Here is a 17,963-nt window from a genome sequence, read left to right as displayed (position 1 = left end):
GTGGTTGTGCGACATGTCTTGCTTTGCGAGCCAACACGTTCAATAAATCAGAGACAGATTCTGCAAATGAGGATTTATTTAGCAAAACGCACGCGGTGGGGCGAATGAAAAAGCGCATTTCCCTCAAGGAGCGTCAATACAACTATCACATCATCGCTGTCACATAGCGAGAAAAAAACAACGATATACACACTCGGAGCACATGCCGCATTTGAACTGAACTGCAGTGGGATCACACAGAATAGGCTAGATGCTGTTTGCTCTCCACCAGTGATCAGAAAGTGCAGGCAGCGCTGCGCGGCTCCGGCTCCGGCTCCTCTCCGCACACTGAACAGCGCCGAGCGGTGCCGCCTGTCTCATCGCATTTGCTTGTGCACGCAGTGCGCCGAGGGCTGCAAATCAAACGCCCGCCGTTTTGCTCCGCGGCTCCGGCGGCTTCCTCATTGGCTAGGAGCAGGCAGCCAATAGGAGCGTGTGTTTACCGTCGAAGGGGGGGGGGGGGGGGGGAGGAGGGCAGGGGAAGGCGAGTGTAGGAAAGGGTAGGGTGGGGCGGGGGGCGCGGGTGGTGGGGCGCCTCACGGGCACGCTTTCACATTGTCGTTCTCAAACCAATAGGCCTGCGCGTTCACCCCTCCCCGCTCACACGCACACCCCTCCATCCTCCCCCCTCCCCCTCCTCCTCCTCCTCCTCCCGGCGTGTCTGAATCTCCGGCTGCATGAACGAGCCTCGATTCACTACAAGCCTGAACTTCTACGATGCGTCTCTCCCATACCTCAACTGACTGCACACCACAGTCTGCAGCAGCATAGGATGTAATCAATCCCACATGTTTCATCTCTGCGACTCGGGGATTTTCACTTTGAATATTTTTGTACTTTTTCCTTCATTTTAACCGACTCTGCCACGCAAATGGATGTAACTTACCAGTGAGTAGCAAATTATTTTTTCCCATCCGTGTTTTATAATCGTTACCGATTGTGCTGAATGTAAATTTCAGTTCAAGTGCTGCGTGCAAGATTATGATCTGAATGTACCGTAATATTTAAATAGACATGTATTTTTTCCCCCCCAAAACACTATTATTCACTGTCATGCCTTTAAGGGAAGTAAATGGTAAAATGCAAGCTGAAACGACTCTTTACAGAATAATAATTGAAAGACATCGCTCAATCAGTAATTATAATATTTGTATTAAAGCGACACATCTCACGTTTGTCCGGTATTTTGAAGGATTTATTTTCAGACCACTCCTGTCCAGTCTGGAGCTGTGGGCGATATGTGTGTCACTTTTTTTTGGATTTGACCTCTCTTCACAGCCAAATTACTATTGCGTTTCAGATTCATTCAGAGGGCTATTCAAAGCCACTCGCTTTTCAGCTCGCCTCCTCGCGCCCGTAGTTTTATAGATTCTAAATTGTAGATTATTCTTTGTTAGTTTCCTTTTGTGCGAGTGTGTGTTTGAGAGAGAGGGAGACAGTTCAGTTTTATTGCAAACTGCAGTGCCCCCCCCCCCCCCCCCCACCCCGCCCCCCCCCCATCGGTATGAAGGCTGTCCAGACGCCGGTCTGTCTTCGGCTCGGCCGGGCTTGTCTCTCCTGTTTAGTCGGCCTCTGAATATCCGGATTTAGTGTCTCGGGTATGCTTTGTGACTTCACTTTATTGCAAAATTGTTGAAGGCAATGAGTTGGGCCCTGAACCTGAGCCACTAATTCCTTTTTATCTTTTGTCCAAATGTCCACACATTTATGATTCAGTGGTTTTCTGTTCAAATGGCACAAAACGCGCATTTTAGGTTTTGATACCTGGATTGCATGATATCTGAAAAATACAATTCTTTGTGGATTTGCTGGCTTTGGTGCTGAGTTCATGTAATGTCGATTTGACCAGTATTAGCTACTTTTGTCTGGGGGATTTTCGTCTGCTGATAGTCTGTCCCTTTTCAGGGCAGTGGTGGTTGAGGTGTGTGTGTGCGTGTGTTTGGGAAGTGCGTGTGTGTGTGTGTGTTTGGGAGGCGTGTATGGGGTTTGGGGGAGTCTAGGTGAAGTGGAAGGAAGTCTGAACGCCTTCCACGTAGACACGCACACACACACACACACACACACACACACACGCGCGCGCGCGCACACACACTACAGGCGATCCAAATGATAATTTCCCCCCCAAACTGTTACGCGCGATCTGCTCACGTCGTTTTGTTTGCGTGGCGAGCGATAACAGTGGATTTAGATCCAGGTTGTTAAATGTAGCCTGAGTGGCTCTCTGTTGACGTGGAATGTAAACACCGAGGACGTGTGTTTACGGCCTGAAAATGTAAAAATGTATAGACAAATGTCAGACGAGAGTGGTTTATGATTGATGTCCCGGAGAGAAGGGCCATTGTTTCTCACAGCCTAGGGGACAGGAGAGAGTCCATTTTGCCTTCCCAGTGCGCTTGCAGTATATTCTGCGTTTCTCTCCTGTTTCACCCTCATTTTCCCTCTTGCTGTCGACTAGACGTGGTCAAAAACGATAACGTGGTGCTCACTGACGAAAGGGAAATTAAATTATTTAAATGCACTCGCAGTTTAGGGCAGATATTCATATGGGAAGCATTTAGATATGCGCATGCATTGGATATTTTGGAGTGTTTGGACGAACACACACACACACACACACACACACACACACATGCACATTCATTCTGTCAGAGCTGCTGAACTTTGGAGACCCCCCCCCCGCAAAAAAAGAAAAACACAATTCCTGAAAGTTGGGAGTCCTTGAGCAGCTTGTCTGTGAGATAGTGTGTGTGTGTGTGCGCGCGTAAAGCAGACTTGAATATCCGAGCTCATGCAGTCTGTGCACTTCACAAGCCCCTGGTCCACCAGAGCATTTGATATTTTCTTTGTTCCTTTATCGTTGATTCCTGGGAGGTGCTATCAGCATCTACAGAGCGCTAGATGGACGTGCCATGCATTGAGAAGCCTAATAAATGGATTGCTGAGGTGTGTTTGGTGAACGCAGGCGCCCAGCTCTCACTATCTGAGCGTCACACGGAGCCCTATTTAAGTAAATGACCTATAGGCTATAAGGCATACATATAAAGTCGATGATGTCCTAGTCTATTTCACTGTTTATTGCGTCGCTCTTTCGCACCGGAGCATAAAGGTGATTTGATTTGTGTTTGTGATTACAGTGTAGCCTACTGTATACGTAGCGGAGATGCATGGCGCTTGCCATTGCCAGGAGGCAAAGGGCCACTGCTGCTGACCCTGCAGGAGTTGACAGAAATAGCTGCTTCATCACCGTTTTCATTAATAAGCAACAACACAAATAAGAATCCAGGTCACAACCGTGCCAACTATTTAAAAAAAAGCCAAACATCAAAGGGGAAACAAGTTTGGTTAATCCATAAAAAACAAGGATCAGTAAAGTCAGATTTAATTCTAAAAAGCTATAAAACCCCATTGATCCAAGGCTGACATGTGTGTGTATGGCTACTGGATCTGATACAAAACCCACGTTTTATTGCTTTAAAAAAAAGATATAGAATATCATGTCCTCTCAAGTGACACAACTGCTCGTCAAATGAGTGCACAATGGATCCGATTTTATGACAACCGAATGAGGAAAGAAATCAAACTTCATTTACATAAACAACAACCATTAATCAAAGCTGAAACGTGTGCGCTTCGTTCTGTTTTTTTGGGGGGGCGTTATGGGAACTCTGAGGTCGGGGAATAGATATAGTCGCCATCATTTTGGGTTTGTGCGTTTCTTATTCGTGAGCATATTGTCCAAATGCAAGGTTTTCTTCATATTTGAGTGCGAGATCCCCCGAGGTCCATCTTGTTTATGGCCAGTCCTTGTTCAGTCTAAAGACCTAACAACTCGTCCTTCATCGAGAGAGGCTTTTTTTCTTTTCTTGTTTTACGGCTGTGAACTCTTGTACTGTATATGCACCATTTGTTTGTACCTGAGCCAAATCTCCCCCTTTCCTTTCCATTCTTTTCGCTGATAAAGAAAGCTCCCGTGTGCGTTATTTGCATCGTGTTTGGTCACAGGATGAGGGGGAGGGGGGGGGGGGGGGGGAGGCAAAGACTCCAACGATGAGGTGCAGGGTAAATCCACATAAACTCAGCTCAACCACGCTTTTTTTATCTGCAGAACACACTTCACTCACCTTCCCGGGCTGGCATATAAATCGTCGTTAAATGAAACGTGGAGGACAAGCACCAAAACTAGTGAGGACGACGTGTAAATGGGCTCGTTTTTGTGAAATTTGAATTGCTTTTTGTGTGTGTAAATGGTGGTTTGTTTGTCTAAACATGAACAGCGACTGTCTCTCAGCTCAGCCTTTTCTTCAGCATTACATCCCCGGTCGGCTCATTATTGTCAGCGCTTTGACGTGTCTCCTGCTCTCCCTTTTGTAGGACATGACGGGGACTCAGTTTCCACCCTGCAAAGCCAAAACTCCGCTCAATGCGAGGGGAGCCCGAAGTTCATAAAAGGGATTATTTGCATCTGGGTGCCTGAGACCTTCAGTGCCTCCGGATTTTACTTCGGATTTGGGATTTATCGCTTCTCAACGGGATGGAAAGCCGAGATTTCGCTCCTCCGCACCACCTCCTGACGGAGCGGGGCGCGTTGGTTCACAGCGCCGCGTCTCGGTTGGCGCCAGGCGGCCACGGCTCCGTGCAGCACCCCGCTCACTTCCAGCCTGGGAAATACTACTCGTCCCACCTCTCCATGGGTCCGCACTCAGGTCAGTTTTGAATGGAGCTTTTTTGTGTGTGTGTAAATGACAAGTGTGGGTTTAAAAATATATGTATAATTGTCTCTCTTTTGTCTGAAGCATACGCTCTGCATATTTCAAACTTGGGAAACCTGAAAGCTCCTTGGGACGAGCTAATTTACTGTGGAAGGAAATTGCTCAGATTGTGGGCTATTAGAAATTAATGGAAAGAATGCGCAGGCATCATAAAGAGTTTTATTTTTATTTTATTTAATAAACTGTTTATGACATAGCTGCTTTCTGTATCAATTCAGTGTTTAAGCCTCGCGTAAAAACAAAATATGCAACACAGTGGGACATTTCCCTTAGAAACTTGGCAAATCAGATCAACTTTAAATTTACTGCATACTCCCTTTCTCGTTTTAGACTTCAAACCTCTCGTGATTTTAGAAACATTATAGGATTATTCGTCTTTATCACACATGGATTATTAGGCGTTTTCCAGTAGCATAATCTTGTCATAGATTTATATGGTTTCATCAATTAGTAAAGTACTAATCATTGCCATTTGAAGTAATTAATTAGAATTGGGTAATTCCACTGCTTATATTTCCCATTAAACAATAAATTAAAGCTATTAGCTGACTGCAGTTTCTGTGCAACGTTTCCTCCTTCACGCGTGGTCGTGTGGCTCCACGGAGCCTGATGGGTTGGTGCTGGTGGGTCCGGGGTCACATGCTGGTTTGTACTGGTCACAAACTGGGGGTCGCGGTGGTGGAAGGGGAGGCTCTGCTAGAGGTGCGGGTAATACCAGAAAATCCGGTTTCTATATAGAGCGGGGACGTGACGGGGTGCGAATGGGTTGACAGTGCATGCATTAGATTTAACAAGTAGCTTTGGTATCCTGTCTCAATAGGGGTGAGGGGGGGGGGGGGGGGGGGGGGGGGGGGGGGGGGCGGGGGTTGTACGTGGGTGTGTGGAGAGAGAGAGAAAGAAAGAAAGAAAGAAAGGCTGCTCGAAATCATACAGTGTCTGTTAACTGGACTAACTGGATGAATGTAAACGTGCTCGATGAGAAATCTCATTAATTATCATTTATCAAATGCTTTAAATAGACGTTGAGACTCGGGCCTATGAATCAATGGTATCGTCTGTCGTGTGTAGGATCCACACATCCTATGTCTCCGCTCATTTGCATATTCATTAGTTTTACACAACAGCAAAAAACAACGAGGCAGACGTCCAGTGCGGAATTTTAACTTTTTTAAAATTATTACTATTGTTTATTTTTTTACAGAATACATAGTTTCTACATTTCCAGTCAAACACATTAAGCTCGGCGCACTGTTTGCAGGAATCTAAACTAAACCAGTTTGATATTCGGTGTCTTTGAGGTCCTGGTTCTGGTCCTGGCTTCTTCAAATGGAGGAAGCCTGATCAAAAGTAATAATATTATTATCAGCTCGTTTTGTCGTCAGAAATGTTCTTACACTCTTCATGACTCCAAAGGTATAACAACATATGTTTTTACTTTAACTGTATTGTGTATGCAACCTACGCTTTAACTTCATACAATCAATTTACAATGTAGGTCTACCAGTACAATATTCACACTTATAATTATTCATAATTTAGGATTTATTTTGAAATATATTTTAAAATGCAACATATTTAATAGTCTATATGTTTAACAAATGTGTTATTGTAAATGTAATGTCTACTAAATGTATTATACATTACTCTGCAATACTTGTATGTGGTGTGATACACATTCAATTATTTACAGTATTTACAGTTCTACACTATTACAATCTATTTCACAATAATTATATACATTTTGTAATAATAGAATATTTTATATATTTAATGAGACATTTAGCTGCATGTCTCCTCAAAATTTGACTGAAGTGATTTTACCCAAAATATGGCCATATCATATTTAAACCTCTGACTGATGGTGAGGTTGTTTTAACAAACACACATCCAACTTGCATAACAATTTAAACCGATTACACTCCCCTTTGACTGATATCGCTACCCGCTGACACACATTATGGTCCAATTTAAAGATGATTCTGTAAAGTTGAAAGGAAAAAAGCGTAGTAATGCAGGGTGATAATGCTATTGAAATATATTCAAGAGGGCCTCTCACTGGGTCTCAAGGTGCATGACACTGTATTGAGATTCCAGATATCCAGACTCTCCATGCATGTCCCTGATGGGGTTTTGACTGACATGATGGGCATAGAGGATTGTTGTTTTGGGATGGGGGTTGGGGTACGTGTGTGTGTGTGTGTGTGTGTGGGTGTATGCTGGGAGGTTAGGATGGGGGTTACCTTTGTGCTTGCCCCCCTTAGAGATTCAGAAAGCTGTATGCCTGGCCCTAGGCCTCGGCACAGGGGGTAGATATGATGTGGGGTTGGCCATAGCGGGGCAGGAGGGGGGTTACGATGGGGGGTTTGTTTCAGATCTTTGGAAAGAGACACAGACACATTTTTTTTACTGTCTCACAGGACCAAACCGGGTGTATCACTTACAGTAATTCAAAGTATAAAGAAAAAAAACCCTTCTCATTCCCCCCTGTTTCTTCATATCCCGGAAAACCTGCAATCCATCAATTTGCCGAAGCCTCTTATTTAGATCAGCATGGTGTCTGCTTGAATATGGTCGCGCTTGACAAGGTGATGGAATGACAGCCGCATACCAACGCCATAAGATTCAGCCCACATTTGATAAAACCCCACAATGACATTACACAGGCGTTTAGATTACTGATAGGAGCGGTGGGAAAGCCTTTGTCTCTCTTTCCCCTCCCTGTTTCACTGCTTTGCTTTTATTCCAGTCTCCCTCTCTTTCTTCCCCTTTTCTGTGATGTTAGCCCCTGGGCAGTAGTTGTGCAAGTGTGTGTGTGTGTGTGTGTGTGAGTGTGTGTGCGTGTGTGATTAAGGTTAGGCTTAGCCTGCAGTAGCACAGGTGTGCAGTATTATGGAGGGCGTGGCACAGCTTGTCATTGAACAGGTGTGTTACTTCCCAGACAGCAGACGGTTTTTGTTTACATGACTGTGTGTGTGTGTATATGTATATGTTTGAGCGAGTGTGTGTGTGCGTGTGTGACCTAGTAATATAGACAGAAAGAACGCCCATTAACGCATGCACAGCTGTACACACACATACACACAGGGTTTCTATCTTAATCTGCTTGTGTTTTGTGCTTTGAAAAAGTAATAAACCATAATCAGTGTTTTTTTTGGTTGGACTAGATAACCTCGCTGCAGCGTCTTTCTGTCTTTCCCCTCAATCTTTCCTCTTTGACGTTTTTTTTTCTTCTTCTTTTCTCTCTCTCCTTTCTCTTCATTCTTCCCGTTCAGTCTTGTTAGCGAAGCGCAAGATCCTCCAGCTAAATCCTGCAAATCTTTGCTATAAATGTGCGTAGCTGTGTGTGTGTGTGTGTGTGTGTGTGCGTGAGACATGCAGCCGCCCTGTCCATTCATCATGATGCTGTCAGTTTCTCGGCTTTGGCTTTGATCTTCACGGCAGCACAGATGAGACACGCCCCTTCACCCTCCTACCTGCACACACCTTCCCACACAAACAACTTGCATGATGTAGAGAGAAAATATGATGTGTGTGTGTGTACATGGGTTTGTAAGTTTCTGTGTGTTTACATGCTTGTACGATTAGAGACACAGAGGTCTGAAGTACAAATATCTGTGTGTGTGTGTGTGTGTGTGTGTGTGTGTAGAGTACTGATTATGTCGGAAAGAAAGAACTGGGTGAAAAGAGACTATATGAGCATGTAAATGATAGATAGATGGATGGATGGAGCAGAGGAAGAGAGGGAGGAGGAGGAGCAGTGGGAGTCGAGAGGCTGAATGTTTCCACCTGGTTGGTAATCCAGTCAGATTACCACTGCCTGACGGCTCCCACTGGCCGGCATCCCCGACTCCTCAGCCTGCCGCCTCCGCTGCCTCTCAAGAGTGAAAGCTAGCGAGGGAGAGAGGTGTGTATGTGTGTGTGTGTGTGTGTGTGAGATGAGTCAGCAGCAGTGGATGAGCCTCAGACAGACCTAACCCCCCCTCACCTCACCAGTGCTACCCAGGGTACAAGGGGCACATCCCGGGTGCAGTGTGCAAGACGACCCCCTGTGTGCAGGAGACAGCTGGTGGAGGCCGCAGCCAGCCGAGCTGCGATTGGATGCAGCGAGGAAGGAGCAGAGTGTAAACTGTCAATTCAGTTCAACTCAAGAAAAAAAAAAAAAAAAAAACACACACACACACACACACACACACACACACACACACACACACACACACACACACACACACATAGGCGTCATGTTAAATCTAAATTGACATTTGCGTCAATATTGCACAAGCGCAATACTGGGTTAATTTACCTTGTACCCATGGGTTGAAAACCATGGTTGTTTTGACCCCAAACCAAAATATAGTTTAGCTTCTTTTTTTAAACTTACTATTTGTTACCGATTGTCAATAATATGTATATCCTTTAAATGCCACATGCACATTTGTGACAGTTTTAAGGTCAAGCTCCAAACAGCCATATTTTAACAGTGATGTGAAACATAACACTCACGTCACACAAATTCGATAAAAATCACATTTTACATCCACACATTTTTCATGGCGACCTCAAAAACACTGGAAAGCTAATTTGCCACCCACAGCAGTGCTGCACTTATCGCAACTTAAAATAAAATATGCAAAAAAAGGCCAAAGAAAATCAGTTAAATGAGTCCGACTGTTTGAAATGTGTTGACGCATTAAAGGCATTAAGTCATTAAGTGAAGTCAGTAAAGTCATTAAAGGCATTTACATTACAAATTAGACTCTTGTGCATGCTTTGATATTTCAAGCAAACCACGGCACATCATTTAAATATATTCCTGAATCTAGTTTTGTCTAATCAAATTGACCCCGGAGCAACGGTGACCAAGACTTGAGCCGTCAAAAAGGTCACATCTCAACAACGGGGAGAGAGAGAGACATTTGAATAAACCGAGCGGAGTTTTGAGCGAAACGTACGTTTGTTCTGAAGCACATTTGCTGCACTGACAGAAGACCTTTGTCTCATCTCCAACTCTCATCCAACATGTGAACAGCTGCTTATTGTCGGTAGCAGTGATTTGAAGGGAGTGGGGTGCGTTTGGTTGCGACATCTCCGGGGTGTGAACACACACCACCATCTGATGACTTGGCATGTGAATGGAAAACGCCAGACTTCCTGTGGCCATGTGCTCACTCTCTCTCTCTCTCTGGCCCTCCTCTTCCCTCTTTTCTTCTTCTTCTGTCCCTCACTGGCCAGACCTCCCCTCCACCCGGTCTTCCTCGCTCCTCTTTGACCACATGCTCGCCCTCCCTCTTCCTCCTCTCCTTCTGCTTTCCTCTTTCACTTCCCCTTCACTCCGCGCTCGCTCCTCTCAGCTTTTTCGAGTGGTCCTCCAGCCCTCCTTCCTCCTCACAGCCATGTACCTCCCCACTCTTCTCTCTCCCCCTCTTCTCAATCGACCCCCCCCCCCCCCACCTCTTATATCCAGCTCCCATCTCTGTCTAACTCCCCACACACCCATCGCCTCCTCGCATTGTTAGCAGACCAGCTTCTCTCAGCACTCCTCCTATTTCTGTCTCAATTTCAGCCCGCTCCCACTCCTTTTCCACATTGCCTCATTTGTCCCCCCCCCCCCCCCCTCTCTCTTCTAGCCTCCCCCCTCTCCCCACCATTCGGCCGGTTGTTAACGGGCCCGTCCCGGTGCTACTCGGCCCATGGCCAACTCACTAAATCAGAAACGATTGGAGGATTTGGCAAGAGGGAGTGAGAGCTCAGCGCGGCGCCTTTGAAGTCAGAGAAACGAGAGAAAAATGACATTTTAAACAGCCCGCAAAACACAAGGCTAAAACAGCTTCTTACTCTGTACAGGAGGAGGGGGAGTGGTGTGTGTGTGTGTGTGTGTGTGTGTGTGTCCATTTAAAAATACAATATAAGGTGTTTTATGTGAATATGTGAATATGTGAATATGTGACTGCTGTGGCTGGTATTCATGATATGAATGCATGAAAAAGAAAGTGGTTATTTGTGTGTGTGCAGATGTGTGTGTGTGTGTGTGTGTGTGTGTGTGTGTGTGTGCAGACACTATAATTCCCGGCTATTTTATGGCTTTCCACTTCTTCAGAGGGGTCAAGGCAATCCCCTGTTCACGCAACGTGACAGAGGTGATGTCATTCGGGGGGTGGACTGATGTCACAGTCTCGCCAGTTCCACAGGTCTGCAACCCCCTGACAACGCATACCGCAAAGCAAGGTGGTGCAACCACGGCAACCCTTATCGCGGCAGCGACCCGACACCTGAGACCGGCCGGCTTTTATGCGTCTCAGGGTCACATTTACGCCTGACTCATCGTCACTCGAGCTGACTCGTTTGAGTCAGCCGGGGCCCTTTTCTCGGCTGTTGTGTTTTGGTTCTCTATTCGATTCATTTCAGCTCTGTTTGGCTCATTCATATTGTAATGGCCTCCATTGAGGCGGGTCTGTGTCCAGTTTGTTTTGCTGTCAGGGCTTTGGATGGATGGAGGGGGCCGTAGGTTCATCTGGAGGTGAGGTTAAAGAAGGCAGAGCGCCGGACTGCCTCCTGAATCCCCGACCCTTCAAGTTCTTCTGAGTCACGCTGCTGATTGAACAGATTGAGTGTTTGCAGTGAAAGACAGCTAATGTGCTCTTATCCGGGAAAAAGGTCCATATCTCTCTGTGTGTGTGTGTGTGTGTGTGTGTGATGGGGGGGAGAGAGTAAAAAAGAGGAAGAAGCAGCTGTGTGGAACAGCATGGATCGTTACACAGTGACACACATGAAAGCATTAAGTATATTCAGGAGCCGTCGTTGAATATACATGGAGCTGTGTGCAGCTTTATATGTGTGAGTGTTGGTGTGTGGGTGTGTGTGTGTGTGTCTGTCTGTCTGTGTGTGTGTGTGTGTGTGTCTATGTGTGTGGTTGAGAGAATCGTCTTCCATGCTCTTGCCCGAGCTGAGAGTTGTGAGAAGGAAAACAAGAAAAGAGAGCACGAGAAAGAGAGAGAGAGAGAGAGAGAGAGAGAGAGGGGGAAAAAAACAACAACAACAAAGATCCGTCATCAGTCATTCATGGCTAATCAGTCTCGTGGGACGTGCACACACCAAACACACACACACACACACACACACACACACACACACACACACACACACAGTGCTGAGGTCCTAATCCTACTGGGACTGCTTGTGCCTCTGTGTGTGCCTGTCTAAATTTTGGATCCGGGCTGATTAGAAGCACACTCTCCCTTTTTGCATGTCTCTCTCTCTCTCTCTCTCTCTCTCTCTCTCTTCTCCTCCATGTCTTTGATTGCTGGTAAAGTGTCTCTTCTCCTTCTCTCTATTTTTCTCTTTTGTCTCTTTAATAACCGCCTACTGTCTTTTCCGGTCGTTTTGATGTGTGTTTTTCTAATGTTTGGAAGCATGTGTGCATGCATAATATAGGGCAGTCTATTGTGTGCGAGTGTGCACTTCCCTGTGTGTGTACTCAATCCTGCCTGTGTGTGTGTGTGTGTGTTTGTTTGTACGTCTTGCTTCATTAGAACCTCTCAGTGTTGGTCTTGTCTGTGTTTTATCGGCTCTTCCATTTGTCTCCGCTTTGTCTGAAAAAAAAAAAAATCAAATACACTTTAGTGGCATGGATGTTAACTTTATTGCCAAAGCTAAATTACATATTTCTGAACACAACACTTCATAAGAATAAATAGATAAATAATCACAAGAAGACAAATATCTTAAACAGAACAATCCTGTGGATGTATAACAGAAAACCAGAAGAACAAAAGGAGCGGTCTCGTGGGTTTTCTCTTCAGTTGTGACATGCAGATATATATAGTGATCTGTTTTGCTGATCTGTACCAAGATGTCAGCATGTTTACCCTCATTTGTCTGATATACAGAGTGATGCTGACTTTGTGCAAAAATTGTTCTCTTAAGTCTGCATAATTGGTGCATCCAGGAAGTGAAGCTCTGTCTCAACGGCTTGCAGTGCACAGTGACAGACAGTCTTTTCTCGGTAACAAGGGCTCATTATCATAATATTAATATGTCAGTCACAATACCAAAAATGTATACAAAACAATCCAAGAAGAATGTGTTCTTCTTTTACACTTTACCTTTGCATTATATATATTATCACAATGTGTTTATTGATTCACCAACAGAATATTTTTTAAACAAAGAAGTGAAAAATACACATTATAATCTCTTAAAACCCAGATTGCCCAACAATCCAGATCAGGTTCATGATCAACTAAGACAAAGTAAAGCAGCAATTCCTCACAATTAAGAAACTGGAACTAGGAAATGTTTGGCATTTTTGTTTTAACAAATTACTTTAGCGAGTAATGAATTACCAAAATAGTTAATAGACTAGTAATTTGTACCTGTGTCTACCTGTTTCAGTGGCCAGGCTGTGTGCAGTCTGTCTGTGCATCCTCAGGGTTTTTCTCTGAAAATAATGTAAATAGAGTGCTGTCATAAAGGTGTGTTTTAGGGTTGCATTTGTTTTGGGTGGAATTGTTGTGTGCTGATTTGATGTCGCCCTTTGTTTCACCGTCTTTGTGAAAAGTAGAGCTGAAACTTTAAAGTCAACTGACAGAAAATGAAATGCAACTATTTTGAGGATTGATGTAATATTTTCAGCCACGCAGTTTTTAAGCAAAAATGCCCAAAAACGGGCTGAAAAAAAGTCAGTTTGATGCGTGGATGCAATGGAGCGTGTTTAGGTTTTGGAGGGCTTGTTGGAGAAAGCAAGACATTTGAAGGAATCACCTTGGCCTCTGAGCAATTGTGATAGGCATTCACTCGCTTTTTTTTCACATTTCACACTCTAAATGATGAATTGAATGATTGAGAAAATAATTGGCAGACTGATTGACAATGAAAATAATTGTTAGTTGCAGCCCTGACCTGAAATATTTTTTCACCCCCAATCCATCAGCCTCCTGTTCTCCATTCTTTCTTTGGTTTATTTTCCTTTTCTCCCCCTTTTTCTTTGCTATTTATTTCCTCTCCAATAATCTTTTATTCCTGTGTAAATATTACAGCAATGAGGGAATATAAAGAGTGGAAAAGCCATGCTGAAATAAGGTCAGACTAGGTTATTTTCACCTGCTGTCTCTCTCTCTGTCTCGCTCTCCCCCTCTCTCGCCTGCTCGTTCCCTATCCTTCCCCCCTACCGCCGTCACTCCTTCCCTCTCGCTTCCCCCGCTCGCTCCCTTGTTGCCTCTCTCTCGTTTTCGCTGTCTGCTGATCCCACTCTTCTCTCTTGTTCAGTCTCTTCCCCCGTCACACACACACACACACACACACACACACACACACAAACCGGCACACACTGACAGTCTGGCGCCCACACACACACATACAGTACACATGCAGTACACACACATACACACACGCTGACACCTGCATGTCGAGCCGTTGAGGGTCTAATTTAAGTAAAGTGCTTCTCTAGGAACCACAACCCCTCGACTCACGATGATGGAGGGTGATACGGAGCGGCGTGGTTGAACATACACACACACACACACACACACACACAGTTATACATAGACGCACACACACACACATCCTGCTCCAGTGATACTGAGATATGACTCTCCGTGGTGTGGGATTGAAGGAAGCACTGTAGATGGCTTGAAAGTAGCATGCTGTAATAATAATGTGATATTTGATCCGCGTAGGGAAATAGGCAGATCAGACTGCGGGGTCAGTTACAGCGGTGGCAGAGCTGGTAGGGATTCAGTGTCTTGCTCAAGGGCACTTCAGCAGCTGGATGCTAGCTCTGCTGGTTAAAGGATGTTGTCCTCCGCCCTGCACGCTTCGTCTCTGCTGTGTAGGTGTGTTTGTTTCCGCTGGAGTTTGAGCTAACTTTAGCTGAGGCAGGATCGCGCTGCACTGCCGCTACAGGGCCCCCACTCACAAACCCGCATCGTAAAAAGAAATAGCATATTGTGTTTTATTTTTGGCAAGTTTAATCCGCAATAAAAGTTATTTCAAGACTCGCCAAAAGACTTCAATTTCAGCATGGCTTATCTTACTTTTCTTTCCGCAAAAGAAGGTTCTCTAAACGATATTCAGATCATTGATATAGTAGCAAACAACTATGTGCTATTTTAAGATTTAGTGGAGCAATGTCTACCTGAGCAGCGAATGAAGTCACTCTCCCTCTGTGTGTGTTGTAATCCGAGCTTCTCTGCTTTGTTGACATAGCCGGGCCGCTTGCGCGTGCCTTATAGTGCATGTGAGAGTGCCCCACTGTGGCTAGCTCATTGCCACCGCTGTGCACTGCACTGGCGGTCGCCGCTGATAACACCGTCCCAACACACAGCGTCATCGCCCAATTAGAAATTGGTTTCCATTCCTAGCTTTTTAGCTAGCCTCTGTAGCTTGGAGTAGCTATAGTAACATTATTGCGGGGCAGTGGAAACAAGCTGCGAACACAACACTGACGACATTAGATTCATTCAGAGTTGTGTTTGTGTCCACTTGGTGAATTTCAGCTTAATAATCACTTTCTTTTCAGCTCTATTTTTGGTCTCTGCCTCTTTAGCTGCTAAATGCTCCTTTAAGTTTAATAGCTAGTCGCTAACTCTGTGTGTCTGCCGTTGAGCGCTGAGCAGGTCGTAGGTTTTTAGAGCTTTTTGGCAGCTGCCTGCTGCATCTGGAAACGCCGCTATGAGAGTAGTGAGACTGAGGCAAACAGTAAAGTTGCGCACGACAAAGCCAAAACAATGAGCTGAAAGATGCTAAATCGCTCTGTATCGCTTAATCGTCAGAAGGGTTGTCATTTTGAGCAACCCCTGTCACATACAAGTGGTTAGCATGTGATATATTGTTCATGTAAAATAGGCTAATAGTTATACTCGCTTTACTAGATCTCTCTGGATCATTTTAAACAAACAAAATCATTATTGCTATAGTTGCAAACAGAACACCGTAATGCTATCAAATTAATTACTAATTAATCATAGAAAAATGTAATGATAGAAAATAAAATAGTTGGTAGAAAATCACCTAAAAATGTTACTGAAACATGTTTATCCGTTATTTTAGCTGAGAAAAGAAAGTCTTGTGGGGGGACTTGTCTCATCTCCAGTCTTCTCTTGGCATTTACCATTTCACATCATCATTTGGGCGAAATATTGAACCATTGCACTGCTTCACATGTCGTTAACGTCTACTGTCGTGGTTTTGAATCGTCATAATAATCAGGGATTTCATGTAAACGGGTGGCAGAGCGACATAATGCAGCCCTACAGAACATGTGTTTTAATAGGGATTGTGCGCTAATGTATCCCTAGATTGTGATGTGTAACCAGAAAGTAGTAAAAGTTGATAAGTGGTGAACCTGACTTACGTTTGAACTTCGGTAGATCATATGATTAATGGAGAAACACATGTGAACCTGTTCGTCTCTATCTCCACTTTGCTCTCAGCTCACGGTGACGTGTTTTCTGTTAGACTCACTTTGTGCTCTTCCTGGTGTCTTGACCCCCCGGTGTATTTCATCCAGCAGCAGGCACATGCGGCTTCAAATCATTACTGTCTGTGTGCACGTGTGTTTGGCGTGAGTGTGTGCTTGCTGTAGACTGCAGACTGAATGGACCACAGGGGCGTGGCACAGGCATGTCGGACTGGAGGACGACCAGAACTCCCAGAACAGGCTTCCTCACTGTTTACCAGAGCGGCAAAGCAACTGTGGGGGTTGTGGTTGGGGGGGGGGGGGGGGGGGGGTTGCCATCACACACATCCCCACACAGACACGTATACACACACCAGTTAGACGGAATTGCATTATTGGCTCTCACCGCAGGCTTTCCTGAAATATCAGCAACCTTATGCTTTTAATTAGTGACTGTGTGTGTGTGTGTGTGTGTGTGTGTGTGCCCGCACGTGCCATTTGTGTCTCATTCTGACCCAGGCTGCAGAGCCAGTCTCGTATGACCCCTATTCCCCAAAACTCCCCTGTTTTCTTTGGTAAAACATGGAAAAACTTACTCTAACAGCTCCCCCTCTTCACTCCTTCCTGCTTCCTAAGAATATCTCATGTGTTGCGAGTTCCTGCTCTCCTTGACCATATATGGCCCTTCCTCCTGCCGTGGGTGGGTGGGTGTGTAGCATCCAGAAAGTCTGTGGTCAAAAGCGGGAACATTTTCCCTTCTCACTCACAGTTTACTGGTGCTTTTCACGGGCCACGTTCACCAACGGAAAACAACAGCGGAGTTCTTTTTTTGGGGGGCTTTTCGTGCTGGGTTGACACCAGGTGCACTGTTTTCTTCCCTGTTCATTTAATTCCTCCTGCTTCACTCCTACTTTTATTTCCCGTAATTTTCGCAGCATCACAGCCAGCAGATAGTGTGCCTCTTCGCATCCTTACTGGCTTTTGATGGTGGAAACGCACTCATGTAGGTGCAGCTAGATTGGGATGTAACTACAGTAGTTATGTGCATGCAGAGAGATGGTAGCAGGGGGAGAGTGTGTGTGTGTGTGTGTGTGTCTGCCTGTGTGTGTGTGTGGATGGCGAGGCTCTGGTCCGCAGCCTGGGAGCCAGGCTTTGAGCTGTGCTGTTCATAGTCTGCTGATTTATGCGCCTCACAGGGAAATCTCTCATTTGTAGCTCTTTCATCTCATTTTTCCCCTCCACTCTTTTGCTCCCTCTCTCCCCTTTCTCTTTCTCTGTCCTCTCTCTTCTTCCCGCCGTAATGTGATTCAGTACAGCCGCTCGTCCCAGGCGACATGCCATGCTTTGCTTGCACACCCTGCTCTCTCTAACATGAATGAGTCAATTGATGAATAATAAGATAGAGCAGAAGGAAAATGCTATCCGGATCTAGTCGAGCAAAAGAACTCCTTTTCTCTCCTGAACGTATTCTTTGTAAGCACCGCTCGGGTGCTTACTCACACATTGAATGTGTTTGTGTCCCCAGTGCCATAATGCTTTTACGGACCTTTGTGTGTGTGTGTGTGTGTGTGTGTGTGTGTGTCTAAGCGCCTTCCACAACCGCCTTGTTTGAGTAGCCCTGTCACTTGTGCAATTCCGTGGTGTCAAAACAGATCAGAAAGGTCTGGCTTGACTCCTGCCCCTAAATACACACACACACACACACACACACACACAGACACACACACACGCACAGATTGAAGGCTCAGTGCCAGGGCTCTTGG

General features: G+C 45.3%; 1 protein-coding gene across 1 annotated transcript in view; it reads left to right on the top strand.

Annotated features, from left to right (window-relative positions):
- The first annotated feature begins 4,456 nt into the window (after positions 1-4,456).
- The window catches only part of bahcc1b (BAH domain and coiled-coil containing 1b), a 50,531-nt gene continuing 37,024 nt past the window's right edge, over positions 4,457-17,963 (top strand). Inside the window, exon 1 of the mRNA XM_076093409.1 lies at positions 4,457-4,742. Coding sequence (XP_075949524.1) covers positions 4,571-4,742 — 172 coding nt within the window. The 5' untranslated portion in view covers positions 4,457-4,570. The remainder of the gene's footprint in view (positions 4,743-17,963) is intronic.

Source organism: Anarhichas minor, unplaced genomic scaffold (assembly GCF_050575085.1).
Source record: "Anarhichas minor isolate MPS153535 unplaced genomic scaffold, ASM5057508v1 ptg000017l, whole genome shotgun sequence".
NCBI classification, from domain to species: domain Eukaryota; kingdom Metazoa; phylum Chordata; class Actinopteri; order Perciformes; family Anarhichadidae; genus Anarhichas; species Anarhichas minor.
This window is presented reverse-complemented; position numbering and strand designations above follow the sequence as displayed.